This window comes from Rhinoderma darwinii, chromosome 4 (assembly GCF_050947455.1).
Source record: "Rhinoderma darwinii isolate aRhiDar2 chromosome 4, aRhiDar2.hap1, whole genome shotgun sequence".
Classification (NCBI taxonomy): domain Eukaryota; kingdom Metazoa; phylum Chordata; class Amphibia; order Anura; family Rhinodermatidae; genus Rhinoderma; species Rhinoderma darwinii.
In genome coordinates, this window is record NC_134690.1 from 348,182,601 (window position 1) to 348,210,410 (window position 27,810).

General features: G+C 44.5%; 1 protein-coding gene and 1 long non-coding RNA gene across 3 annotated transcripts in view; one reads left to right on the forward strand and one right to left on the reverse strand.

The window, feature by feature from the left end:
- Positions 1-8,401, reverse strand: part of LOC142760032 (uncharacterized) — a 78,046-nt gene extending 69,645 nt beyond the window's left edge. The window contains exon 1 of the long non-coding RNA XR_012883233.1: positions 8,249-8,401. This is a non-coding gene — a long non-coding RNA (uncharacterized LOC142760032). The remainder of the gene's footprint in view (positions 1-8,248) is intronic.
- Positions 8,402-24,183: 15,782 nt separating this feature from the next.
- The window catches only part of ATL2 (atlastin GTPase 2), a 69,662-nt gene continuing 66,035 nt past the window's right edge, over positions 24,184-27,810 (forward strand). Inside the window, exon 1 of one of the 2 annotated variants that reach the window (XM_075862913.1) lies at positions 24,184-24,330. In XM_075862913.1, coding sequence (XP_075719028.1) covers positions 24,249-24,330 — 82 coding nt within the window. In that variant the 5' untranslated portion in view covers positions 24,184-24,248. The remainder of the gene's footprint in view (positions 24,331-27,810) is intronic. The other variant, XM_075862914.1, reaches the window with a different exon arrangement.

The following is a 27,810-nucleotide window of genomic DNA, read 5'->3' on the forward strand; positions in this document are numbered from 1 at the left end:
ATTGTTGCAATGTAAACTATTCTGAACGATTGAAATAATAATTACCCAATGTAAATGCAAAATTAGTCATTGTTTTGTTGTATGTAAATACATGTAGGGATATTACACATCAAGATGTGAAACAGCCTGATGAGGGAATAATTACTCAAAGGGATATTTGGTTGTTGTGCCATTACCTACTGTGCATATCATTTTTTCCAGCCATGCCCGATGAAATATCCAAATGTGTACTCTTTGAGCATTGTCGTTTTAAGATGACACTTTCAAGAATGAAAACAAGAGAGTTCTCTGTAAATTTTGAGCCTGAATGGAATGCTGGTAGAGTCCAGCTCTGCAGCTGCAGAATTTTAAATGCAGCACTAACCTTGTCACAATTTTTTCCTTATGAAATAAACATAGGAGAGTCCCCTATGCAATGCTAGGGTTACTTTACATTTTAAATTTCAAAAACTGTAGTATTTGGGTAAGTTCACACGCGGCAAATTTGTTGCAGAAATTTCTGCAACTGAAAATCAGTTCCGTTCATCTAAATGGAATGTGTAGAAATCCATGTACCTGCTGCAGAACTAAATCCATTTAGATGAATAGAACTGAATGCTGAAATTTCTGCAACAAAATCTGCCGAATGTGAATCTGCTCTTATACTACAGTTTTTGTAAAGTAAAGTGTTGCAGGAGCATAGAGGACACCCGCTGTACTTGTCATGTGCAGCTGTTTAGCCTGTTAGATAAGGTTCATTTATTTGTCATATGAGCTGCTTAAAAGCTGCACATGACAAGTAGTGAGACTTCCTCTCTGCTAGCGACACATTCGAATTCAATAATTTGCATTAGTGGAAAGCTAGATTTCTAGTTAAAACCTATACAATTCCATATTTTTACGTCATAAAGTAAAAAATTGTTACAGATCTTCCTTATAATGCAGTAATCATGTTGTATTTATTGAACGTTTTCGTTTTTTTTGTTTTGTTTTTAACCCACAGTGCTCTTAAATTACAAACCATATATTTCCTTACATTGATTTTTTCTTTATTACACTAAAAAGGTCATGTCTAAGAATAAATACAGTACAGTAATTTTTTAAATAATCCACCAAAAAAAACAGATCATAAAGATAATAGGCTAATGATCCGCTGGATCTAGATCAGGGGTGGACATACGGTATGTGCAATCTGTGCAGTGGCTGGGGCGCCACTGTCACCTTAAAAGGTGACTCTCACTGTCTATTAGACCGCATGTAAGGGACTGAATGAATGAATTTCATGGTTTACAATTACTGGTGGATTGTTAGAGAGGCTGAGGGAGGCTATGCTGAGCTAATCGAAAGCAATGGGCCCATATACTGTTCTTGCACAGGGACCCTCTGCTGTCTGCCCCATGATACGGGCACTATCTGACATGCATATGAATGTTCTTCTTTTGATTACAATGGTGCAGTGTGTAAATGCTGGCAAATAATGCAATATGGAGAACAACTGGGGCCATTCTAGCGAAACATCCCTGTATATAATAACCAGTTCAGACCAAACAAAATTCATATATGTGTGAATTTGCAATATCAGTATATTAGACCTCAACTACAACAACAACTACAACAACAACAACACTGTTAACTTACAAGTAACACAGTATTATACTACAATGTATGCCAGATAGGAAGCGATAGAGGTAAAATGATCTTTCACAGCAGCTGGCCCCGCCACTCACTTGCCCTGTTCAGCATGGGTCACATACTCTGTGGGCATCAGAGAAACCATAATAGATGTGCTTTGTCTGCTATGTCCCCTGTCCAGAGATCTGACTTCATATATTAACATTTATATCACAAATCCAGACTGGCTCTCTTATTACACCAGTGAAACGACATCTAGTATTGTGGGCCAGCTAATCCTAATGCAGCATATGGAGTAATGTCACTGTAGTTGCAAAACAATTGTAGTATAAATAAATCATTTACAATGTAGAATCACAATTGTTTTGACATTTAAAGCAGAAACAATAAACCACATGTCTTTTTAATAATTCAGTTTCTCAATGTCAGTTCTCTTTAGGAGAACAGCGCATACACCATGAAAAATAATTGCTAATCACTTGTATAATATATATATATATATATATATATATATATATATATATATATATATATATATATATATATATATATATATATATATATATGAATAATTGTGGAAACATTTTTGGGGCTTAGAGGATGATAATTGGCTGTTCAGGGGAAGTGTTAGACTAAGCTCCATGATTACTTGTCAATTGAAATGTTGCAACAGTTGCGGTCTTGTACAAATCTCATTGATTTTAATGGGGCACAATTGATGGCATTGTCTGGTGGATGCAATGGACTCTTTCAGTCACCCGCATTGTGCTACTCAATGCTAGTCTATGGGCAAGACATTGTGCAGTGGCACCAGAAGCCTATCAATGAACTGCAAAGGGCATTGTCTATCTAGGTTTAAGAGGCACCATCTTCACCTTCAAGACCTTTATACAAGTATTGATTCACCAGCAGAACAGTTGTAGTCCTCTGCCTTTGTTATACATAATATACTGTGTTAGAAAGTAAATGAGACTGAACTACATACCAGGGACAGCCGCACGTATGGACAAACATTGAAGGGGCTATGGTGCTCAAGTTGGACCCCCACCAATTAGACATCATGGCCTATTCTAAGGATACACATCAATGTTTTAGTCTGAGAAAATCCCTTTAAGCTCGCTATACTGTTGGTGATTATTCAGCCAACCACTATCAACCCAGACCTCCTCTAATTATGCAGCCGGCTGTGCCAAATGTACACTTTATTGTAACAGGAGGAAGGAAATAAGCAGCAACAAGACAGTTCTCATGCTGCTTATCTCAGGAGAAACAAAGAATCATTTTGATGAAAATCCAAAATATCTCTTCTTTATTACCTGCAAGTTGAAGTACTGCCATAGGGTCACAATAGACATTAGATTGTCCAAGGATTCTATTGAAATTTGGTTGCTCCAAGAAAAAAAACACTGTCTATGGCCAGCTTTCCTCAAGAACTGACCTTGGGACTGATACCTCCACATAGAGATGTTTGTACACTGCTGAGATCAGCTCTTGGGTAGATCTGTCTAACTGTATATTACGTGTTAAATACTTGCGTAACGGTTTAATCCCCTAACCCTATCGGCCACCTCCTGTCATTGTTGCAAATTTGTCCACTGCTCTACCAGGACCATTTGTGCTGATCAGGTCAAAAGCATAAAAGTTTCATGTACCTTCCCATAATTTCTGTTTGAAGGATTGATGCTGTATTTGTGGACTCCATGTATGTATATGGACACTGGCGTAGCTATAGGGGTCGCAGCGGTCGCAATTGCGACCGGGCCCCGAAGCCAGGGGGGCCCACGGCCCCCCGCACCACATCACTAAAAAGTTACTATAGTAACTCGGGCTGCGGGCCCCTGTTACTATAGTAACATACTTTACTTACCTTCCTGGTTCCGGATCGCAGCGGAGGTCCTGACGTCAAGCGCTGTGCGCAGCGCATGACGTCACAGCGCTATGCGCCGCGCACAGCATCGAGGCGACAGAACTCCCGCCACGGCCGAAGAGGAAGGTAAGGTTAGCCCTGACTGGCGGGGTCCGACTCCCGGGACCCACCAATCAGCTGTTTTGAAGGGGCCGCAGCACTCGTACGAGAGCTGCTCCCCTTCATTCCTGTCACTTCATTCCGGTCACACTGTGAATCCGTGTCGGCGATTCACAGTGTGGGCGAGTAGTGAAATGAAGGGGAAGCAGCTCTCGTACGAGTGCTGCGGCCCCTTCAAAACAGCTGATTTGTGGGTCCCGAGAGACACATCAGCTATTGATGGCCTATCCTGAGGATAGGCAATCAATGTTTAGGGACTGTACAACCCCTAAGCCTACGATGTAGCAGGCTTAGGGGGCCCATGAGACAGGATCACAGATTGTGTGATCCTGTCTGCTGGGCCCTGTATCTAAGCCAATCACATGGTAGGCTTAGATACATGGCCCATGCGTGATCCTGTCTGCTGGGCCCTGTATCTAAGCCATGCGTGATCCTGTCTGCTGGGCCCTGTATCTAAGCCAATCACATGGTAGGCTTAGATACATGGCCCATGGGTGAGCCTGTCTGATGGGCCCTGTATATAAGCCTACCACACTGTAGGTTTAGATACAGGGCCCCAGCACACAGTAACCATATACTGTATAAGATTACTGTCTGCTGGACCCTGTATCTAAGCCTACAGTGTGGTAGGCTTAGATACAGGGTCCCACAGACAGTATCACACATGGGCCCTGTATCTAAGCCTAACACACGTGTTACTAATCATTTTATGTGTGTTTTCTTACAGATTCGGTCGTTGGACTACGTCGGATTCCAGGACTACTTCGATGACAGCTTTTTTTTTATTATCAATAAAATGGTTAATGAGGGCTGTGTGGGTTTTTTTTTTTATTTCAATAAAATATTTTTTCTATGTCTTTGTGTTTTTTTTTAAACTATATTACTACCGCCTTAGTAATGGCCGCCGGCTGATTGACAGCATCCGTTGCTAAGGCGGGGCTTAGTGTTAGCCGATGCAGAGGCTAACACTAACCCCCATTATTACCCCGGTACCCACCGCCACCAGGGGTGCTGGGAAGAGCCGGGTACGATCCAGTACCTGACCATCTGTAGTGATGGTCGGCCACTGGGGTGGCAGCAGGCTGGTATTATCAGGAGGGGAAAGGCCAAAAACAGTGGCCCTTCCTACCCTGGTGATTCTAGGCCGCTGCTGCTTTATTGTATCTGGCTGGTTATGAAAAATGGGGGGGACCCCACGTCATTTAAAAAAAAATTTAATAAAAAATAATTGGAAAGAACATGTGGGGTCCCCCCCCATTTTTCATAACCAGCCAGATACAGCACAGCAGCAGCAGGCAGCATTACAAGGGTGGGAAGGGCCACTGTTTTTGGCCTTCCCCAGCCTAATACTACCAGCCTGCGGCCACCCCGGTGCCTGCCCGTCACTACAGATGGTCGGGTACTGGTTCGTACCCGGCTCTTCGAAGTACTCCTGGTGGCGGTGGGTACCGGGGTAATAATGGGGGTTAGTGTAGCCTCTGCACCGGCTAACATTAAAGAGGCTCTGTCACCAGATTTTGCAACCCCTATCAGCTATTGCAGCAGATAGGCGCTGCAATGTAGATTACAGTAACGTTTTTATTTTTAAAAAACAAGCATTTTTGGCCAAGTTATGACCATTTTTGTAGTTATGCAAATGAGGCTTGCAAAAGTCCAAGTGGGTGTGTTTAAAAGTAAAAGTCCAAGTGGGCGTGTATTATGTGCGTACATCGGGGCGTTTTTAATACTTTTACTAGCTGGGCGCTCTGACGAGAAGTATCATCCACTTCTCTTCAGAACGCCCAGCTTCTGGCAGTGCAGATCTGTGACGTCACTCACAGGTCCTGCATCGTGTCGGACACATCGGCACCAGAGGCTTCAGTTGATTCTGCAGCAGCATCGGCGTTAGCAGGTAAGTCAATGTAGCTACTTACCTGCAAACGCTGATGCTGCTGCAGAATCAACTGTAGCCTCTGGTGCCGATGTGTCCTCGCTCGTCTGACACGATGCAGGACCTGTGAGTGACGTCACAGCAGTGATCAGGCAGAAGCTGGGCGTTCTGAAGAGAAGTGGATGATACTTCTCATCAGAACGCCCAGCTAGTAAAAGTATTAAAAACGCCCCGATGTACGCACATAATACACGCCCACTTGGACTTTTACTTTTAAACACACCCACTTGGACTTTTGCAAGCCTCATTTGCATAACTACAAAAATGGTCATAACTTGGCCAAAAATGCTCATTTTTTTAAAATAAAAACGTTACTGTAATCTACATTGCAGCGCCTATCTGCTGCAATAGCAGATAGGGGTTGCAAAATCTGGTGACAGAGCCTCTTTAAGCCTCGCCTTAATAATGGAGGTTGTCAATCAGCCAGCGGCCATTACTAAGGCGGTGATAATAAAGTTTAAAAAGATACAAGCACATAGAAAAAATATTTTATTTAAAAAAAAAAACACAACCCTCATTAACCATTTTATTGAGAATAAAAAAAACGCCGTCATTGAAGTCCTCGAATCCGAAGTCCAACAACCGAACCTGTAAAAAAAACACAAACACACAAAAATAATCAGTAACACATAAAGAAGCAAAATTATTATTCTCACCTATCCTGGGTCCAGCGCTGGAGCCGCAATGTCAGCGAGCTGGGCCCTGTATCTAATCCAATCATGTGTGATACTGTCTGCTGAGCTGTGTATCTAATCCAATCATGTGTGATACTGTCTGCTGGGCCCTGTATCTAATCGTATCTTGTGTGATACTATCTGCTGAGCCACTGTATCTAATCCTATCATGTGTGATACTGTCTGCTGAGCTGTGTATCTAATCCAATCATGTGTGATACTGTCTGCTGGGCCCTATATCTAATCCTATCATGTGTGATACTGCCTTCTGAGCCACTGTATCTAATCCTATCATGTGTGGTACTGTCTGCTGAGCCACTGTATCTAATCCTATCATGTGTGGTACTGTCTGCTGAGCCACTGTATCTAATCCTATCATGTGTGATACTGTCTGCTGGGCCGCTGTATCTAATCCTATCATGTGTGATACTGCCTTCTGAGCCACTGTATCTAATCCTATCATGTGTGATACTGTCTGCTGAGCCACTGTATCTAATCCTATCCATAGTTTATAGGGTCGTAGTGCTATAGATATGCTATGCGGTCTCATATACACACTTTTTTTGGGCGGACACATATGTATTGGGGCTATTTCCCTGACATTTTAAGCCCTGAGGGTATGTTCACACGGCAGCGTCTGTTACGGCTGAAATTACGGTGCTGTTTTCAGGAGAAAACAGCACCGTAATTTAAGCCGTAATGGCATGTGCAGGCGTCTTTCGCTGCGTCCATTACGGACGTAATTGGAGCTATTTTTCTATGGAGTCCATGGAAAACGGCTCCATTTACGTCTGAAGAAGTGACAGGCACTTCTTTGACGCGGGTGTCTTTTTTACGCGCCGCCTTTTGACAGCGGCGCGTAAAAAAACTGACCGTCGGCACAGAACATCGTAAGACCCTTTCAAATGAATGGGCAGATGTTTGCAAACGCTTTTGAGCCGCATTTTCAGACGTAATTTAATGCTAAAACGCCCGAATTACGTCCGTAAATAGGGTGTGTGAACCCAGCCTTAGTGACGCCCCTGGCTGCTAGTGCTGCATTGTTGGGTCACTTAGGAGACCCAGCGATGCAGCTGAAAGCTGCGGACCGTCGGCCATGAGAAGTTTGCGTGGGGGGGGGGCCCAGTAAGAATTTTTGCATCGGGGCCCATGAGCCTTTAGCTACGCCCCTGTATATGGACATTGACACTGTGTCATTAAGTGCCATTTATTTTCGCACACTTAGCTTTCCCTCCCCTGGGGTATTTCCAGAAAGAAGACATATTGTGGGTTTGTGAAATATATTATTCCACCTGCATTGTAATATTTTTTTCTTGGCAGGTTCAGAAATGACGACTTGCTGCTGCTTTCCACATTGTTTGGTGCCAGGAGAAACGACAATGGATGCCATATTAGTTAGGTGACAGCAACTAACAGCAGGGGGGACGAGACCAGCGTGGCTACAATGCATCCTAATGCTGGGAGCGGTACTTAACACATACAAGGCCTTCCTAGCTTTTTTTAGTACGTGGTTTAAACCTAAAATAACTATCTATGTGATGAGCTGCTGTGTTAGTCTTCAGAGAGAGAAGCTAATGTTGATGCAGGCCCTGAATCTGAGGGGGTCTAGGAGAAGTTGTGGGTGACGGGTAGGTGTTTCGCTGTAAAGTCGCCTGTGTCGCTATGTAGCGTGGGTGATGGGCAGTAGCCTTCCCAGTGAGAAGTAGTGAACAGCCTTTGAGGCTGGGACATTTACAGACTACGTTCCCTGTATCTGGGAAGAGTGCCCTTGACTCGGTCCTACAATTTGTCAGCCAGTTTCATATATGCCTTACAATACTTTGGTGACCAACACTAAAGTCAAGCGGTAAAAAACACAACAGAACCACAATAGATAGGACATGCAAAGTGTGAATGTGATGAGTTCTTAGCGGTATTGACGCAACGCACGCAAATACTGCACATAGCAACAGGTCCAATAGCAAACAGGATCAGTCCAATAGGTGCAATCCAGCAGTGTAGACTTACCACCCCCACTTGCTCTGATCCCAAGTTACAGAAGAGGCCTAGGCAATTGGACCACTCATGCTCTATCCTGCTGCGTCTCCTGCTGTGACTTTTAAACTTCTGGAAGGATGCGGTTGCCCGCAAAGTACCCTTTCTAGGTAAATCCACATCTGGTTTTGGCTAAAAAATAAATAAAACAAATAAAGTAAACAGAAACTGCACCAAATACCTGTGTGAACTGGAACTTAAAGTGAATGTTCACCGTTGAACACCATTAAGTTTTATTTTTTTATGTTAATGGATACATTACTTTGTGCTGATAGTTTTTTTTAATTAATATAGTATAATCTATTTATAGTGGTTAGAGCTGTTTTTCTATAATAGAACTCCGAATCCCCTCCATTGCCAGAGTTCAATAATAAAATTCTGCCACATCTAGGGGAGTTTAGGAGATTATTGCGTACTATTTCTTATTTGAACTGGCTCCTAAGCCTTTCCTAGAGGTGGCTGAATTGTATCATTTTGGAGTTCTGTTTTAGGAAATTGGTGCTCCAACAGCTATAAACATATATTAGGAAATTAATCAGCCCAGAATATTAGACCTCAAATGATTTTTGTGTAAGAACCATCACATTTAATAAACAATAGTTTTATTATTTTTTGTTGATTGTTTTGTTCTTTTACACTTGGCAATTATCATTCTGATTGTATGAATTGTAAAGATAATCTATAGCTGTAATCGGACTTTAGAGGTTTTCTTGTTTTTTTTATAAATAATGTTTAATCACTATATAAATGGAAAATTCTACAACACGCCTCATAATAAATATGTTACATCTTTGCCTCTCTGCGCCAAAAACTAAAATCTACAAGAGCTACAAGGTGGAATTGATTTCTGCTGTCATTTACGCCAATTTCTGGCATAAATTCTAGTAGATTTGTTGGGCCATCCTTTAAGCCTTGACCATTTATTTTTTTTAAACTTATCGAGGGCAGCGTAAAAGTGGAAAACAGAATTGGTTTGTCTGAATACAGACTGAGTATTCCTATTCACTGACAACAAACAAATATATTGAAAATGGTGAGGAATTGAAACACAAAGTATATTAGAAGGTTGTAGAACTTTTCATTTATACAGTGATTAAGAATTCTTAACCTAAAATCGGAAAACCCCTTTAAGTAAATAAATGGAAAAATCCTTTAACCCCTTCCGGATATTTGACGGAACTATACATCATTGTTGGGAAGGGAGAGCATGGAGCTGGCTCACAGGCTGAACCTGCTCCATACTCAGCGGGTGTCAGCTGTATGTAACAGCAGACACTTCACTGTAACGGTCATGATGAATAGTTACTGTGGAATTTAAGCTGTAAGAAAGAGGGGGTCCCCTCTGTCATCCCATTGCGAGCAACACGATGGTAGGGTGCTGATGGTCATCATGAAAGCCTAATGAAGCCCCCTAGGTCTGCCATTTTTGTGCTTCTATTTAGCCCTTTTAATAAGAGCCGGTAAAAATTGCAATACATTGCAATACATAATTATTACAGCACATTGTACCAGAAATCAAATGATCACTAGAATTTTTTAATTTTTTTTTAAAACTTAGTTTTTAGTAATGGAAAAAATATTCAAATCTTAAAAGTTAACAAAAAACACCTTTTCCCATTTTTAATGTAAAAAAACCACAATAAACATAATTAGTATTACCACGTCCGTACAAGTCCCACTTATTCTATTATAACGTTATTTAACCCGCAAAAATAATTAGTTAAAAGTGATCAAAAATCTGAAAGTGAGGACACAATTTTTTTTACAAATTGTTTTCTAGAAGTTCATCATAAAAAAATTATATTACTTTGGTATCACCGTAATGGTATTGACCCACAGAATAAAGTTAACATGTAATTTTTACTGCAGGGTGAACGGCGCAAAAATTTAACCAAAAGACAATAGAGGAATCAGTTTTTTACTATTCCAACTCAAAAATATTGGAAGGAGTTGGTAATCCTGAGGGTGGGAGGCAGCCGAAGCTTGTAGGCGACAGGGTTGATCTGCTGCAGGACCTCGAATGGTCCGAGGAACTTGGGGGCAAATTTACATGACGGCACCCTCAGTCGGATATTCCTGGATGACAGCCAGACTTTAGTGCCAGGAAGAAGCCGAGGAGGCTCTTTTCTCCTTTTTCTCCTTGTGTCAGCCTTCCGTTTCATGCGGTCCACTGCCATTAGGATGGAGGAACGAGTCTGCTGCCAGATCTGCAAAAAGTCTCTAAACGTGGAGTCAGCTGCAGGTACCTCGGAAGTATCAGGCACCGGGAGAGGAATTCGTGGGTGCTGGCCGTAGACAATGCAGAATGGTGTACTCCTAGTAGACTCGCTGGTGTGATTATTGTAGGAGAACTCCGCCCATGGGAGCAGCTGCACCCAGTCATCATGCTGCTGAGGATGGTAGGCAAGGAAAAGTCCAACTTCACACCAAGAATTCCACAGAGGGCTCTCCAGAACCTCGAGGTAAACTGAACCCCCCGATCAGACACAATATGCTGTGGCAAGCCATGCAGGCGGAAGATGTGTTGGATAAATAACTTGACCAACTAAGGAGCAGAAACCGCTCAGAGGAACGAAGTGGGCCATCTTCGAAAATTGGTCCACCACCACCCAGACAGTACTGCATCCAGCAGAGAGAGGCAGGTCCGTGATAAAGTCCATAGCTATATGCTGCCAGGGGGAATTGGGCACAGGCAATGGCTGGAGCAGACCAGCAGGTCTAGAGTGTGTGGCCTTGTTGGCTGCACATACAGCACAGGAAGAAACAAAGTCCACAATATCCTTGGGCAGTGTGGGCTACCAGAAATGACGAGCAATCTTATCCCAGGTCTTACGTAACCCCGCGTGACCTGCCAGTCTAGAGGAGTGTCCCCAGCGGAGGATTCTTCCGCGATCAGCCATGCACACAAAAGTCCTCCCTGGAGGAATGTCCCCAATTTGCAGGGGATTGACCGAGACAATGCAAGATGTGTCAATAATGTTCTGTGGACTCCCTCTGGTGTCTTCTGTCTCGAAAGACCTGGACAAGGCATCGACCCTCACATTCTTGTCGGCCGGGCGATAATGAAGCTCAAACTGAAACCTTGCAAAGAACAGTGACCACCTGGCCTGACGAGGGTTCAGCCGTTGGGCCGTCTGGAGGTAGGTCAGATTCTTGTGGTCTGTAAAAATCAAGATGGGATGAGCTGCACCCTCTAGTAGATGTCTCCACTCCTCCAGAGCCAATCTGATGGCCAGTAACTCCAGATCCCCAATTGAGTAGTTGCGTTCTGCGGAAGAGAAGAGCTTGGAAAAGTATCCACATACCCTTGACTTGCCCTTGGGACCTCTCTGGAACAGGAGTGCACCAGCACCGACAGAGGACACGTCCAACTCCAACGAGAACTGTAGAGAAACGTCTGGATGATGGAGGATAGAGGCTGACGTGAAAGCACTCTTCAGGCTATTGAATGTGGACTCTGCCTCGGGAGTCCACACCTTGGCGTTCATACCCTTCTTAGTAAGGTTAGAGATAGGAGAAGTCAGTGAGGAGAAGTTCGGAATAAACTGCCTGTAAAAATTAGCAAATCCCAAAAAGCGCTGTATGGCCCTCAAGCCTTGAGGGCGTGGCCACTCCAGGACAGATTTTACCTTTTCAGGATCCATCTCGAGACCTCGATTCGAGACGATGTTGCCCAGGAAGGGTAGAGCATCCTTGTCAAACACGCACTTAGCAGAACCTGATGGACATGTCTCTGGTGCGTCATAGGATCTGGAGAGAAAATCAAGATGTCATCAAGGTAGACTACAACACAAACATAGAGGAGGTCACGGAAAATGTAATTGACAAACTCCTGGAAGACCGCGGGAGCATTACACAGGCCGAAGGGCATTACTAGATACTCATAGTGTCCATCTCGGGTGTTAAATGCAGTCTTCCATTCATCACCCAGGCGAATTCGGACTAGGTTGTAAGCCCCACGCAGGTCTAGTTTAGAAAAAAAATTTGCACCACGTATACGATCAAACAGTTCAGAGAACAGTGGCAAAGGATATTTATTCTTCACCGTGTTCTGGTTGAGACCACGGTAGTCAATGCAAGGACGAAGAGAGCCATCTTTCTTTTTGACGAAGAAGAATCCGGGGAGGAAGTCTTTCGTATGAAGCCCCTTTCTAAGTTCTCTTTGACATAGGAGGACATGGACAGAGTCTCTGGAAAGGAGAGAGGATATATCCTACCACGGGGAAGGGATGCACCAGGAATCAGTTCCATAGGGCAGTCATACGCCCGATGTGGAGGTAATGTCTCCGCCTCCCTCTTGCTGAAGACGTCTGAAAAGGCAGCATAATGACTCGGCAATCCTGCCAAACACCGAGGCAGCGAAAGCTGAGCCGAACAAATCCGCACCAGGCAACGACCTTGACACTCAGGGCCCCACTGGAGAACCTCTCCAGAATTCCAGTCCAGAACTGGGGCATGCAGTCGGAGCCAAGGCAGGCCCAGCAACACAGGGTTAACAGCTTTGGGTAGGACATAGAACGACAGAAGTTCAGAGTGAAGGGCTCCCACTTGGAGCCTCAGCGGCTTGGTCACAGCTATAACAGGGTCTGGCAGAGGTAGTCCATTCACTGAGGCAACTGTCAATGGGCTCTCCAGAGGGGTGGTGGATAATTGCAGAAGGTCCACCAGATCTCTGCGGATGAAATTAGCAGCGGATCCAGAGTCCAGATACACAGAGACCTGAAGCGTTTTCTCGCCGGACACTATGGTCACAGGTATGGACAATTTAGACGGAAGTCCATCTTTACCCAATGTTGTCACTCCTAGCAACCCTAGGTTTTGGTATCTTTGGGGGCACAGGCGCACAAGATGGCCATCGTGACCGCAATAAAGACAAAGTACAGATGTGCGTCTGCGTTGCTTCTCCTGGATGGATAACTTACACTGGTCCATTATTACCGACTCCTTAGGAGGATCGACATCTGAGGACAGCAGGGGTTGCTGCAAGGTAGGAGTCAAACTGGAGCGGGCTCCCTCCCGTTGAACCTTTTGGAGGGTTCACAGATCCGTATATCAATCCGGGCAGACAGAAGGATGAGGTCATCCAGGGTAGACGGCAGATCCCGGGCGGCAAGTTCGTATTCTGGAAGATCGTCCATGCCAGAATGCAGCCACCAGAGCCTCATTGTTCCATTACAGCTCTTCCGCCAGGGTGCGGAAGTGGATGGCGTACTCATTCACGGAGGTGTCTCCTTGGCGCAGGTTAATCAAAGAGGCCGCTGCAGATGCGACCCGTCCAGGCTCCTCAAACACCATGCGAAAAGTCCGGAGGAAGGCAGGGAAGTCACGGGTCTCTGGTCCTTGTCTCTCCCAGATAGGGTTCGCCCATGCAAGAGCCTTGCCAGTGAGGTGAGGGATGATAAAAGCGACCCTGGCACCATCAGACGAAAATGTCAATGCCAGATCCACTTCTGCCTGTATGCTAAGGCATACAGGCAGAAGTGGATCTGGCATTGATTAAGAAAACCACGACAGGTACTTGCTTCTCCATCATAGCGGTCAGGAAGTGGCAAAGAAACACGTATGGTCAATACTGCCAAGAGGTGTAGTCTGAGGATCAACATTGCCAGGAGATGTAGTAGGAGGAACGGCAGCTTGTGCCTCCTGCCGAAGTGCAAGAATGTTCAATGCCCGGAGGAGTTGGTCCTGTCGAGACTGGAGGTCCAGCATATCCGCTCGCATCTCCTGTGACGTCGTCATAGTCTTGAATCGACCAGAGGGGTCCATGGCCTGAGCGTACTGTCACGAAGGGTCTGTGGATCCACTGGGCCATACCGCCTTGGCTGTAAGGCAGCTGGCCAACAGGGAGCAGGTGAGAGTCTATAGTTCTATAGGTACTTGTCGCAGCTCCGACAGCAGCAGGGCAGGCTCAGCTTGGACTAGGTAGCAGGCGGACGTCAGGCAAGGTGAAGAAGGTCAGACGTGGATGCAGCACGGCACGACTTTGGCACAGCTCAGTGCTAGACCAGAAAAGTACGGAATGCTAGGAACAGGGACAGGAGCAGGGACTGGAACAGGGAACACACTAGGAGGCCATCACATAGATAAACTAGGGAACACAACAACGCTCAGGCAACAAACTAGGGGGCTGGACCCCTCTTATAATCCACGGTACTCACGGGTCAAAGTTCATCCACAATGTCCGGTGCGCACGCTGGCCCTTTAAGAGCGGGCACGAGCGTGCACGCGCACCCTACGGGATCCGGCTGAGGTGAGTGGACGCGAGTGCTGGCGTCTCCTGAGGAGGAGGCTGGGGCCAGCGCTTGCCGACTCGTGGCTGCGGCTGTCAGGGGAAGGTTGGAGCTGACGGCCCGCGGCCACGGACATTGCAACTACTTTATATATTGCCATTAAAAACTACAACTCGAACTGCAATTAACAAGCACTCATACAGCTATTTAGACTGAAAAATAATAAAGTTATGGCTTTTGGAAAGCGGGGAGGAAAAAGCTGCATTGAAAAACAAGAAATGGCTGTGGTGGGGAGGGGTTAAATAAACTATTTTTTTAATCACTTTACAGAAAGCTGTAGCCTTTATCTTTGTTAATGGTATATAGCATTGCGTGACTCACATGCCTAGAGAAAAGGTATTTATCATGTACAAGCATAAGGTTGATTAAGCGCCTGAAATTTGGTTCAGTAAATATACTGTCAGAAGTTCTACATGAAAAGAAACTTCAAAAAATTGTTTGTTCTTAAAAGGACAGATAGTTCAGGACGTAACAATGTGCATGTATGGGATTTTCAACTTTATATAATCTAGCAGCAGTGGGGGACAGCGGCAAAATGTTTTATACAACTATGGTGGCACGTGTTGTTTTTTTATTTCATGCAGGTCCCCACAGTTCAATAATATACCCCAAGTCCTTGACCCCTTTTTGAAGTGCAATCTATTCTCTAAACAGCCTTAGGCCTTATTCATACGAGTGTTGAATACGTCCATGTGATGGCCGTTAAAACAATGGCCGTCACATGGACGCATGTATTTCAATGGGGCCATTCACACGGCCGTTGTTTCAACAGACTGTCTGAAGGGTCCGTTGAAAAATAGAACCTGTCCTATTATGTTCAATTTTCACGGATCCCTCTATAGGCTCAAGTCTATGGGGATTCGTGAAAACGGGGCCCGCACAGGGGCATCTCAGATGTGAAAAACATCACGTTTTTCATGACCGAATTTCTCCATGCTCGTGTGAATCTAGCCTTAAAGAGGCTCTGTCACCAGATTTTGCAACCCCTATCTGCTATTGCAGCAGATCGGCGCTGCAATGTAGATTACAGTAACGTTTTTATTTTTAAAAAATGAGCATTTTTGCCCAAGTTATGACCATTTTCGTATTTATGCAAATGAGGCTTGCAAAAGTACAACTGGGCGTGTTGAAAAGTAAAAGTACAACTGGGCGTGTATTATGTGTGTACATCGGGGCGTGTTTACTACTTTTACTAGCTGGGCGTTCTGACGAGAAGTATCATCCACTTCTCTTCAGAACGCCCAGCTTCTGGCAGTGCAGATCTGTGACGTCACTCACAGGTCCTGCATCGTGTCGGCACCAGAGGCTACAGTTGATTCTGCAGCAGCATCAGCATTTGCAGGTAAGTAGCTACATCGACTTACCTGCAAACGCTGATGCTGCTGCAGAATCAACTGAAGCCTCTGGTGCCGATGTGTCCTCGCTCGTCTGACACGATGCAGGACCTGTGAGTGACGTCACAGCGTGATCTCTTGAGAACACGGCTGTGTCTGCACTGCCAGAAGCTGGGTGTTGTGAAGAGAAGTGGATGACACTTCTATACACAACGCCCAGCTAGTAAAAGTATTAAAAACGCCCCGATGTACGCAAATAATACACGCCCAGTTGTACTTTTACTTTTAAACACGCCCAGTTGTACTTTTGCAAGCCTCATTTGCATAAATACGAAAATGGTCATAACTTGGCCAAAAATGCTCGTTTTTTAAAAATAAAAACGTTGCTGTAATCTACATTGCAGCGCCTATCTGCTGCAATAGCAGATAGGGGTTGCAAAATCTGGTGACATTGCCTCTTTAATGTCAATACCGAACTTCATTTGTTAAGCTCCGTTTACACTGCCCGAAATGGGCCGTGAAAATGAGCGCCGATCAACTTTTACAAGGATCAATGTAATATGGTATTTAATGCAACTTTTGAATTGTTTTTTTTTTTTTAATTATTTGTTTTTGAGATACTGCTTCCATATATCCTGGATACATAGAAGCTGTATGCTTTTGAATTGTTTTTTATTAAAAAATTTTTTTTTACTTTTTGAGATACAGCTTCTCTGTATCCTGGATGGATAGAAGCTATATATTGGGCTGAAACCCGAATCCGTGTAGCCGCTGTCACCAAAGCTGAGTCGTCAGTCCTGCTGACCTGACGGATTCGGGTTTCAGCGCAAGATATAGCTTCTATCCATCCAGGATACAGAGAAGCTGTATCTCAAAAAGTAAAAAAAAATTTGTTTAATAAAAACCAATTCAAAAGTTGCATTAAACACCATAATACATTGTTTTATTAAAAAAAAAAGTATTTATAGGTTTACATAGCCTTTAAAGAGGCTCTGTCACCAGATTTTGCAGCCCCTATCTGCTATTGCAGCAGATAGGCGCTGCAATGTAGATTACAGTAACGTTTTTATTTTTAAAAAACGAGCATTTTTGGCCAAGTTATGACCATTTTTGTACTTATGCAAATGAGGCTTGCGAAAGTCCAAGTGGGTGTGTTTAAAAGTAAAAGTCCAAGTGGGCGTGTATTAGGTGCGTACATCGGGGCGTTTTTAATACTTTTACTAGCTGGGCGCTCTGATGAGAAGTATCATCCACTTCTCTTCACAACGCCCAGCTTCTGGCAGTGCAGTCACAGCCGTGTTCTCGAGAGATCACGCTGTGACGTCACTCACAGGTCCTGCATCGTGTCAGACGAGCGAGGACACCGGCACCAGAGGCTACAGTTGATTCTGCAGCAGCATCAGCGTTTGCAGGTAAATAGCTACATCGACTTACCTGCTAACGCCGATGCTGCTGCAGAATCAACTGTAGCCTCTGGTGCCGGTGTCCTCGCTCGTCTGACACGATGCAGGACCTGTGAGTGACGTCACAGCGTGATCTCTCGAGAACACGGCTGTGACTGCACTGCCAGAAGCTGGGCGTTCTGAAGAGAAGTGGATGATACTTCTCATCAGAGCGCCCAGCTAGTAAAAGTATTAAAAACGCCCCGATGTACGCACATAATACACGCCCCGATGTACGCACATAATACACGCCCACTTGGACTTTTACTTTTAAACACACCCACTTGAACTTTTGCAAGCCTCATTTGCATAACTACAAAAATGGTCATAACTTGGCCAAAAATGCTCGTTTTTTAAAAATAAAAACGTTACTGTAATCTACATTGCAGCGCCTATCTGCTGCAATAGCAGATAGGGGTTGCAAAATCTGGTGACAGAGCCTCTTTAAAGTGTAGCTAAATGTTCGACAAACTTCTGACATGTCATAGTGACATGTCAGAAGTTTGGATTGGTGGGGGTCTAAGCACGGAGACCCCCACCAATCGCTAGAACGAAGCAGCTGAAGCCTTCGTGTGAGCGCTCAGCTGCTTCGTTTCTGCTCAGCTTTTTCCGGGAAGCCGATGTATCGGAGTACGGGCTCATAGACTCTCTATTGAGTCCGTACACCGATACATTTATTTCCGGAAATAGCCGTACAGACAAGAAGCGGCTGAGCATTCACACGAGCGCTTCAGCTGCTTCGTTCTAGCGATTGGTGGGGGTCTCAGTGCTCGGACCCCCACCAATACAAACTTCTGACATGTCACTATGACATGTCGGAAGTTTGTCGAACGTTTAGCTACACTTTAAGCTTTATTCAGATGAATGTGTGATATCGTCAGTGAGAAACGTCAGTTTTTTACGACCGATTCGCACCCGGGCTGGACCCGTTTTCATGGATACCTAATAGACTTGAGTCTATTGAGGGATCCGTGAAAACGGACATAAATAGGACATGTCCTATTATTTTATGGGCCCTTCACACGGTCCGTTAAAACAGACCTCACATAGAAATACATGCAGCCGTGTGACGGCCATTAAAAAAAGGGCCTCCACACGGACGATTTATACGTTTGTCTGAATAAGGCTTAAAGGCTATGGACACCTTTGAAAGGCAAATTTGTTATTTTTTTTTAAGGCTAAGTTCACACTTCCGTTGTATAATCCGTTAGGGCCTGTTCACATCAGCGTTGGCTTTCCGTTCCGGGGTTCTATCGGAGGTTGCCGTCGGGTGAACCCCGCAACGGAAAGTCAAACTAAAACCACAGCTTCCTTTTCAGTCACCATTGATATCAATGGTGACGGAAACATTGCTAATGGTTTTCGTTCGTCACCATTCCGGAACTCGACTGCGCTATTGATTCCTTCGGAAAAACGGAAACCTGCCGGAATGGTGACAAACGGAAAGCATTAGCAATGTTTCCGTCACCATTGATATCAATGGTGACGGAAACGGAAGCTGTGGTTTCAGTTTGACTTTCTGTTGCAGGGTTCACCCGACAGAAACCTCAGACGGAACCCGGAAAGCCAACGCTGATGTGAACAGGCCCTTACTCTGATCCGTTTTTATATTAAAATAACTGATCCGTTAAAAATCCCATCTAAATAAAAATCCGTTAGTATCCGTTTGATTTCGTTATGTTAGCGATCCGTTTTTTTTAAGGATATAAGAGTGCAGGAATTTTTTCTCCGTTCAAAAAAACGGATGTCTAACTGATCAAAACGGATTGTAATCAGTTTGCAGCAGTTTTTTTTTTTATCAGTTAAGGGCCTGTTCACATCAGTGTTGCCCTTCCGTTGAGGGGTTCCGTCAGAGGTTTCCGTCAGGTTAACCCCTCAACGGAAAGGCAAACCACTTTAGGATCCCTATGTGATGTGCTGAGAACTGATTGTAGTCTCTATTACAACAAGGATGGAGGATCATTAGATATAACCACATGCTAAAATGTGACCAGTGGAAATGTCCTGATGTAGGATCAATGATTCCACATCAGGCTCTATTTTAGTGCACCCGTGCAAGAGGTCAGTGTTTGTTCGAAATCCACATGCAAGCATTGTAGTATAGATAATTTTTCTAGTGTTCCCTTAGGCCGGGTTTCCATGTAGCGTAAACGCTGCAGAATTTCCGCAACAGAATTCGGCACGGAAATTCCACAGTATTTACAGTAGCAGCAAAGTGGATGAGATTAAGAAAAACTCACTGTGACGCTGCGGAAAAAACCCTGCAGCATGAACGTTAATAAATTGACCTGCGTTGCGAAATTGAAATCCTGCGTTTTCGTTTCTTTTCTGTTGCGGGTTTTTTCCATTGAATTCAATGGGTATGCAAAACCCGCAACAGAAAGCCATGTGTTGCAACATTTGTGGCGGAATCGCGGTGGAAGTCGCAATTCAGGAAAAAATAAAATCACACTTACAACAGGCTGCAGTGTCACATGGCCTGCGACGTCATCTTAGGGGGCCGGACTACGCGCAGAGAAGAGGGAGGGCGGAATATGAATAGGTTTTTTTCCCCCAGCACTGCTTTACGCAGCAGAATATCAATAACAATGTGGTGCGGTTTTTCGGACGGAAGATGCTGTGGGTTCCAGGTCGGATTTTACGTAGCGAAATATTGCGAAATCCATAAGTTGCTTCTGTTCTAAAGTTGGTCAAACATACTGCTATAAATAATCATCCAAATCATGGGGAATCACCTATATATACTATACAAATTTACTGGAATGTTCTAAATGAAGATGGAGCAGAAAGATCTAGTCTACATAAGAGAGAATACCTGCATAATATGGTATACGATGGAGAATAACACGTTTTCTTGGTACAGTATCCGTTCCAAGTAGGCTATAGGCATCATATTACAGATCCGTTGGCATTTTTCACCTGAGCTGCCCCTTGAATCTCCCAATAGTGAACAGGTTCACACATTGCATATATGTTGCAGAATTTCGGTTGTTGAATTCGCACCGAAATTCTGCAACAAAGTACAATGTGAACAAACCCAATTCACCAACAGCATAAAAATCGACTGCGGTCTAACCAAGCTTCAGATTTTTAGATCGGCAGCATGCCGCATTCACTTTGGATTTTTGCCATTTATGGTTGATTTCCCCTATTGCAATGCATGTGTTACATGTGGATTTTGTTGCTGATTTTTAGACTAGTACTACAATGTTAGTTCTATACTTGCCTTACAGCCTTACAGGCTCCGTCAGGTGGCATATGTACAGAGCTATCTCCCTTAGAATCAATGCTTACATTCAGCATTCAATGGAGCATGGCACTAATTTTTTCTGTCAAATTCGTACGGATTCCAAAAGAAAAAATTATACGCCTCTGCATGAAATCGTACCCATGCACCTTATTGATCAATACAAAACAGACAGTCATGTGCATGAGGTTTCAGTTTTTTTTGTTTTTTTTTAGATTTCAGCACTTTTAAAGGGATATTCCTATCTCAGACATTTATGGCATATCCACGGGTTATGCCATAAATATCTGATAGATGCGGGTGTATATCTATATCAAGAATAGGGGTCACCTGACCCCGTTGTGCCCTGTGCAGCGGCCACTGCCTGCATATACCAGGTGGGGTCTAGTGGAGAGAAGGCCGTGCATGCACGTGGCTTTCTCCAGTCTGTTGTTTGGGAGTTACTAAAAGAAGCTGAGCAAGCGCTACTCGATTGTTTTATTAAAGGCAGATTTACACGAACGTGATATACGTCCGTGCCACCCGCATGTTTTTCACGCGGGTCGCACGGACCTATACAAGTCTATGGGGCAGTGCAGACTGTCCGTGATTTTTGCGCAGCGTGTGTCCGCTACGTAAAACTCACGACAGGTTCTATATTTCAGCATTTTTCGCTCGTCACGCACCCATTGAAGTCAATGGGTGCGTGAAAATCACACGCACCACACGGAAGCACTTCCGTGGGATGTGCGTTATTCGCGCCACAGCAGTAAAAAAATAAATGTAAACAGAAAAGCACCACGTGCTTTTCTGTTTACAAACATCCAAACAGAGTGTCATAATGATGGCGGCTGCGCGAAAAGCACGCAGCCGCTCATCATATGAACATGGCACACGGAGCTGTCAAGTGCCTTTTGCGCACGCAAAATGCAGCGTTTTTTGCGTGCGCAAAACCCACACGCTCGTGTAAATCCGCCCTAACTCCCATTGAACAGAATGAAGAGAGCGGCGCACATGCGTGGCCCTCTCTCCCCTACTCCTCACCTGGAATCTGCGATCAGCGGCCGCCACACTAGGCGATACAGGGTTGGGTGACCCCGTTGACGATATAGGTGCGGGTTCCAGAGCTGGGCACCGTATCGATCATATGTATGACATATCCTGTGGATATGCCATACATGTCTAAGATGTGAATTTCCCATTAACAAAAAGTGACCTTTCCGAAACCAACGCGCAACCTCCACATTTGCATGGTTTTATGTATGAGATAGCTGCTCTGTTTTCTAACCAGGCTCCATGACACTGTATGAAGGTGGCATCAGATGGGCTCAGCTAGACGCAGCTGTATTCATACCTTGAGACTGTTTCTCTTTATCGAGTTCACAGTGTCACTATTTGCCCTCTAACTAAAGTCCTACTTGCAAGATGTATTGCACCAAGTCCATTCTACTGTATCCATCGCTCGCTTCTTTATCAGATGTTTTACTGCTCAGAATATTTACCTCAGTGTAATGTATTTAATGTAAATATTTTCAATTAAAGGCACCTGTTTACTTGTAGTCATTATTGTAACGATTCATTCATTTCTGAGCATGCGCATAACATCTGTTCTATCCCAGGCTGATGAGTCCCCTGCATGTCTAGAGCAGGAGGAGGCTGCCGGCCTGGACGTGAATATAAACCCTCCTGGGGAACGCGGATTGTCTTAATAGGGCGGGTTCACACATAGCGGAATTTCACTTAAATTCCGCTGCGGACACTCCGCAGCGTTAATCCGCAGCGGAGCCGTTTCTCCATTGACTTTCACTTTAAATTAGCAGTGTTCGTTTACACGATGCGTACAATTCCGCTGCGGAGCATAGGCTGCGGAGCGGAATTTGGTGTCCGCAGCATGCTCTGTCTGTTGCGGAGCAGTGGCGGACTCATGGCGGAATTTCTCCATTGACTTCAATGGAGATTCAAAGTTCCGCAATGAAGTCCGCAGCTGTCATGCACATGTCATGTGTGCTGCGGATACGTCTTGCTTTTTTAACTTGACATTTCTTCATTCTGGCTGGACCTATGTATTTCTAGGTCTACAGCCAGACTGAGGAAGTCAATGGGGCTCCCGTAATGACGGGAGCGTTGCTAGGAGACGTCTGTAAATAGTCACTGTCCAGGGTGCTGAAAGAGTTAAGCGATCGGCAGTAACTGTTTCTGCACCCGGGACAGTGACTACCGATCCCAATATACATGTATCTGTAAAAAAACATATAAGTTCATACTTACCGAGAACTCCCTGCGTCTGTCTCCAGTCCGGCCTCCCAGGATGACGTTTCAGTGTAAGTGACGGCTGCAGCCAATCACAGGCAAAGCACAGGCTGCAGCGGTCACATGGACTGGCGCGTCATCCAGGGAGGTCGGGCTGGATGCCGAAAGAGGGACGCGTCACCAAGACAACGGCCGGTAAGTATGAAAATCGTTTCCTTTCACTAGGGAAAGTGCTGTCCCTTCTCTCTATCCTGCACTGAATAGGGAGAAGAGAAGCACTTTTCCTGCAGTCCGCAGCGGCCAGTCCGCATCAATTTTCTGCACATTTTGTGCAGATCCGCTGCAGAATCTGCAACGCAGATTCTGTGCGGCATTGATGCGGACAGTTGCGGAGGAATTCCGCCATGTGTGGTCATGCCCTTATTTAGTTTTTCATACAAAATCTTATAGTAAGTCAAGTAAAATTGGCTGGGGTCCTGTAGATGGATTTGCTTTCCAAAACAACGTATGATTCCCCATGCATAACTGAATGATTGGTGAGGGTCTATTTCCCAGGACCCTCAATATTATTTCCAGTCCTTATACTCTCAGAATCGTACGCTCCCTTTATAACACTTTTGTGTTATTTGCATAAGTTGTGAAATGCAACGTAGTTCCTGCATAAAAGTAGTGTATAGAAAAGTGTGATATGGTTGGGCTGACTGCAGGGACCAAGTCCCTCTTTTAGGTGTGCGCATACCCGGCTGTTTCGTTTTCTGCCATTAATTTCAATGGAGAGGAATAGGAAGGAACACAAGATTGTAATAACACGTTCATTTCCATCACACATCCACACAGGGAAACCAGTCCTCACTGGGATGGTTGGTGCAGACGTAAGGACACGTATCCAACAAGAACTGGGACTGTGTCCTTCTCTTACTTGGATCAGTGTGGGACCTAGTAGTCAAAGCCCCACACATTTAGGGCCTTTACATTATAGTTTCAGCCATGGGCACATATTTATTTACTGAGATCCTGTGGTAATACAAGTAATGGCAGTAGGGATTATGACTGAGGTCTGCAGCAAGAATTCATGATGAAGCCAAGAAGTGTCAGTAGATAAAGTAAATGTACACCGAGTAAGGGCATCACTCATGACATATGCCGTAATACAACGCCATTAACACACTGGTTACAACAATTTCCACGATAAAGGGCCTGTTTTCAAGGTAGCACTAGAAGCGCACGTCAGTACGTCAACATTGCGATGTGAATGCGTTTAAATAAGCAAGCTCCAACCTCGCCAGCTCTAGCTGTCAGCGCAGAGCTTCCGCGCATGCGCACACGCAAGGAGGCGGGCACATCAGAGAGCCAGGAGCACCTCTCAGACTGCGGAGACTGGGCGTGACGTAACCATAGCGGGCGGGGCTAATTTCAAAACCAAGAGCCAAGATGGCGGAGAGAGGATCGCTGAGGAATCGGATAAAGCTAGATTCGAACAGAAGCTGGGAAATGAATCACATTGACGAGCCAGGTAATGGGCGTTCTTACAGAGAATGACGGGGACAGTGGTCTGAGCGGCGGTCGCGGGCACTTACTAGAACGCTACCAGGGCGGTAGGATAGAGCTACACTGCTGGAAACGGGGGCACTGGGACGCTGCTGTACAGTGTGCGCGGCTGTGACGTTTCTTGGCGGGTGTGAGGGGGTTAAGAGACCGCGTAGGTACTCCTGTCACATGACGTATGGCAGCGTGTGTGTGTGTGTATATATATATATATATATATATATGTAGATGGCAGAAGCCCTAACGGTCCACCCATGTGACAATCGCTGTGCCCTCCTCACACCTGTCACCCCCTCCTCACGTGCATTCCCGTATACACTACTCTGACGGAGTGGGCGGCACAACAACAAGCTGCAGCCTGGCATCATGGTGTACCTGTAATGCCACTGTGCCCTCTTTATACCTAGTCATGTTTGTTCTACCATATGGCAGGAGTCCGTTGTTTGTAAAGTCCATATGTCTCTATCGTCCTTTACCTTGCGTTCCCAGGGTCCCTTGCCCCTCTTCATTGTTAAGGGTTTAGTCAGGTATTGTATGTGTGCCCCTTACCAGGTTAGTCCCTGGTGGCACGTCATCATTGGGCATATGATTGGCGACATGTGAAGTTACAGGGCTGTTGTGGCTGGCAGAAGACCCCTGTGTGGCACGTAATAGATATATAAACCTGATCCAGTCATGTCTGTTGTGGTCATTTTCCTGTCAGAATTGTGCTCGGAGTTGTCTGACAAACTGGTTGCTAGGAATACACTGCCTAACAACCGCCGTGTGGCCTATGGCGTTATTGAGCAGCAGGGCCCTAGTAACCAGTCTGCTTCACATCACTCAGGTCTTTAGCTCAAGACCTACCTGCCACAGAAGGCAAGCTAGGAAATTGCCTAGGTCCCTCACTTTACAGCCCCCAGGCTTGGCAGGACTTGTGAATGGGGCTAGTCTGCAATACCGGGTTTAGCCATGGAAACGAGTGGTGCTGTTTCTGTGGAAATAGCTGGCCATATGCATAAGTTTGCTGTTGTCAAAATGTTTGTTCCCCTGCCAGCTCTTCTTCCCGACTACCCTGTAAACAAGGATGCTCTGCCAATTCAACTGCACATGTTTAATTCAATTTCTAGAATGGGATAAGCAGCTGTCAGAAACTTGCTGGCACCACTTATCTCCTGGGGAATAAAGGATTGGACATCTCAAAATTCAGTTGGTTGAAGTTATAATGCAGAAATCTTCAAATCGTAATGGAAACTTGTTGTTTGTGCGATATCATTGTCATCGTCACTTTGGAAAATCCTAAATTCAAAAGTTTTTTTTCTCCCATTCACGCTTTGCACCCGTTTTGAAAATTTGCCGTGTTTTGTTATCTATCACATCTTAATGCTGTAACGTTGGCACTATATAAATAACGCATTATCACCGTCCCATGCTACAACACATACTGCTCTTCTGCACATATGATCTGCAGAGCGGAGGTCGTGTTCTACTTCAGTCCTAAACCTTGTAGGATAACTGTGTGACAGCTGCAGCCCCCCTGCCATTGACCCGCGGTTGTCCTCCTCGGTTTACCATATGCTGCTGTCTGTAGGATCCCTGTCACTCGAAGAATCTCTCGTGTTATGACGTTAAATAATCGCTGTGCAGAAATGGTGACAAGGCAACTTTCTAATGAAGTGTCGCTCCCCCCCCCCTTTATAAAATCCGTTCTCCCTATTTGAAAGTTTGAAGTTTACAATGGTTTTTTTTTTGTGTGTGTATAACTAGGCAATATTTACACACAATATGCAATTTTTAGAGTATAAAACAAAAAAGATGCAAACATTCATTATATGCAGTTTTTTTTTTTTTTTTTTTTTCTTATTTAAAGTTTATATTCATTTGGTATACTTACAGTATATTATGTTCAGATCAGGAACATATGCTATACGTGTGGATCGGTCTGCCCATTCGCAAAGCATGCGCTTTGTATGGGCTGTGAAGGGTAGAATAGGAAAGGCAACTGTACAACTACATTAGGATTGGGGTCTATTCTCTACGACTACATTATCAAAAGGGATGGGAGGTGTCCCTTACGCTGAAGTTCTAGAAATATTGGGTTTGTTTAGATGCGGGGGGGGGGAGAGCCGTCTGATCTTGTTAACATGTAACTTATGTGTGGTCAATACAAAGAACTGGCACGTAATCTGTTCTTCCCAAGGACTTTACAAAGTGCCCGGAAACATCTGTTGCGTGTGATAGAAAGACGTTTCAGATGTCAATATAGGAAAGGGTTCTTTACAGTTAGAGCACTAAAACTATGGAATTCCCTACCCTAAGAGGTAATAGTGGCAGATGCTATGTCAGCATTTAACCCCTTAGTGACCAGCCCATTTTAGGCCTTAATGACCAAGCTATTTTATTCGTTTTTCTATAGTCGCATTCAAAGAGCTATAACGTTTTTATTTTTTCATCTACATAGCTGTATGAGGACTTGTTTTTTGCGGGATTAGTTGTGCTTTTTAATGGCACCATTTTTGGGTACATATAATTTTTATATTAACTTTTATTAACCTTTTTGGGGGGATTATAAAAAAACCCTGAAATTCCGCCATTGTTCTATGCGTTTTTAAATTGACGCCGTTCACTGTGCGACGTAATTAACATGTTACCTTTATTCTATGGGTCGGTACGATCACGGCGATACCACATATGTAGAGGTTTTTTTATGTTTTACGACTTTTGCACAATAAAAACACTTTTGAACTAAAATTATTTGTTTTTGCATCATCGCTTTCCAAGAGCCGTAATTTTTATATTTTTCCATCAATGTAGTGATTTTTTGGGCTTGTTTTCTGCGGGACAAGACGTAGTTTTGAATGGTACTGTTTTGGGGTACATGGGACTTATTGATTCATTTTTATTATGACTTTTTTGGGGGGCAATGGAAAAAAATTGCAATTTTGCCATAGTTTTTGGCGTTTTTTTTTTTACGGTGTTCACTTTGCGGTTTAAATGACATATTAACTTTATTAATGGAGTCATTACGGTCGCGGCGATACCACATATGTGTACTTTTTTTTTTTTTTTACACTTTTACTAAATAAAACCACTTTTTATGGAAAAAAATGGTTTTATTTATTTTTTTACTGTCGTTTTTATTAATAATCTTTATTTCACTTTGATGACTTATTTTATTAGTCCCACTAGGGGACTTTACTGTGCGATGTTCCGATCGCTGCTATAATGCTCTGGTATACTTCGTATACCAGAGCATTATTGCCTGTCAGTGTAAATCTGACAGGCAATCTGTTAGGACGTGCCTCCGGCGCGTCCTAACAGGCATATGTCCAGGGCAGACCTGGGGGCTTTTATCAGTCCCCCGGCTGCCATGACACCCCATCGGAGACTCGCGATTTCATTCGCGGGCCGCCGATGGGTGAGAGAGGGAGCGCACTCCCTCTGTAAACAAAGTTAAATGCCGCGGTCG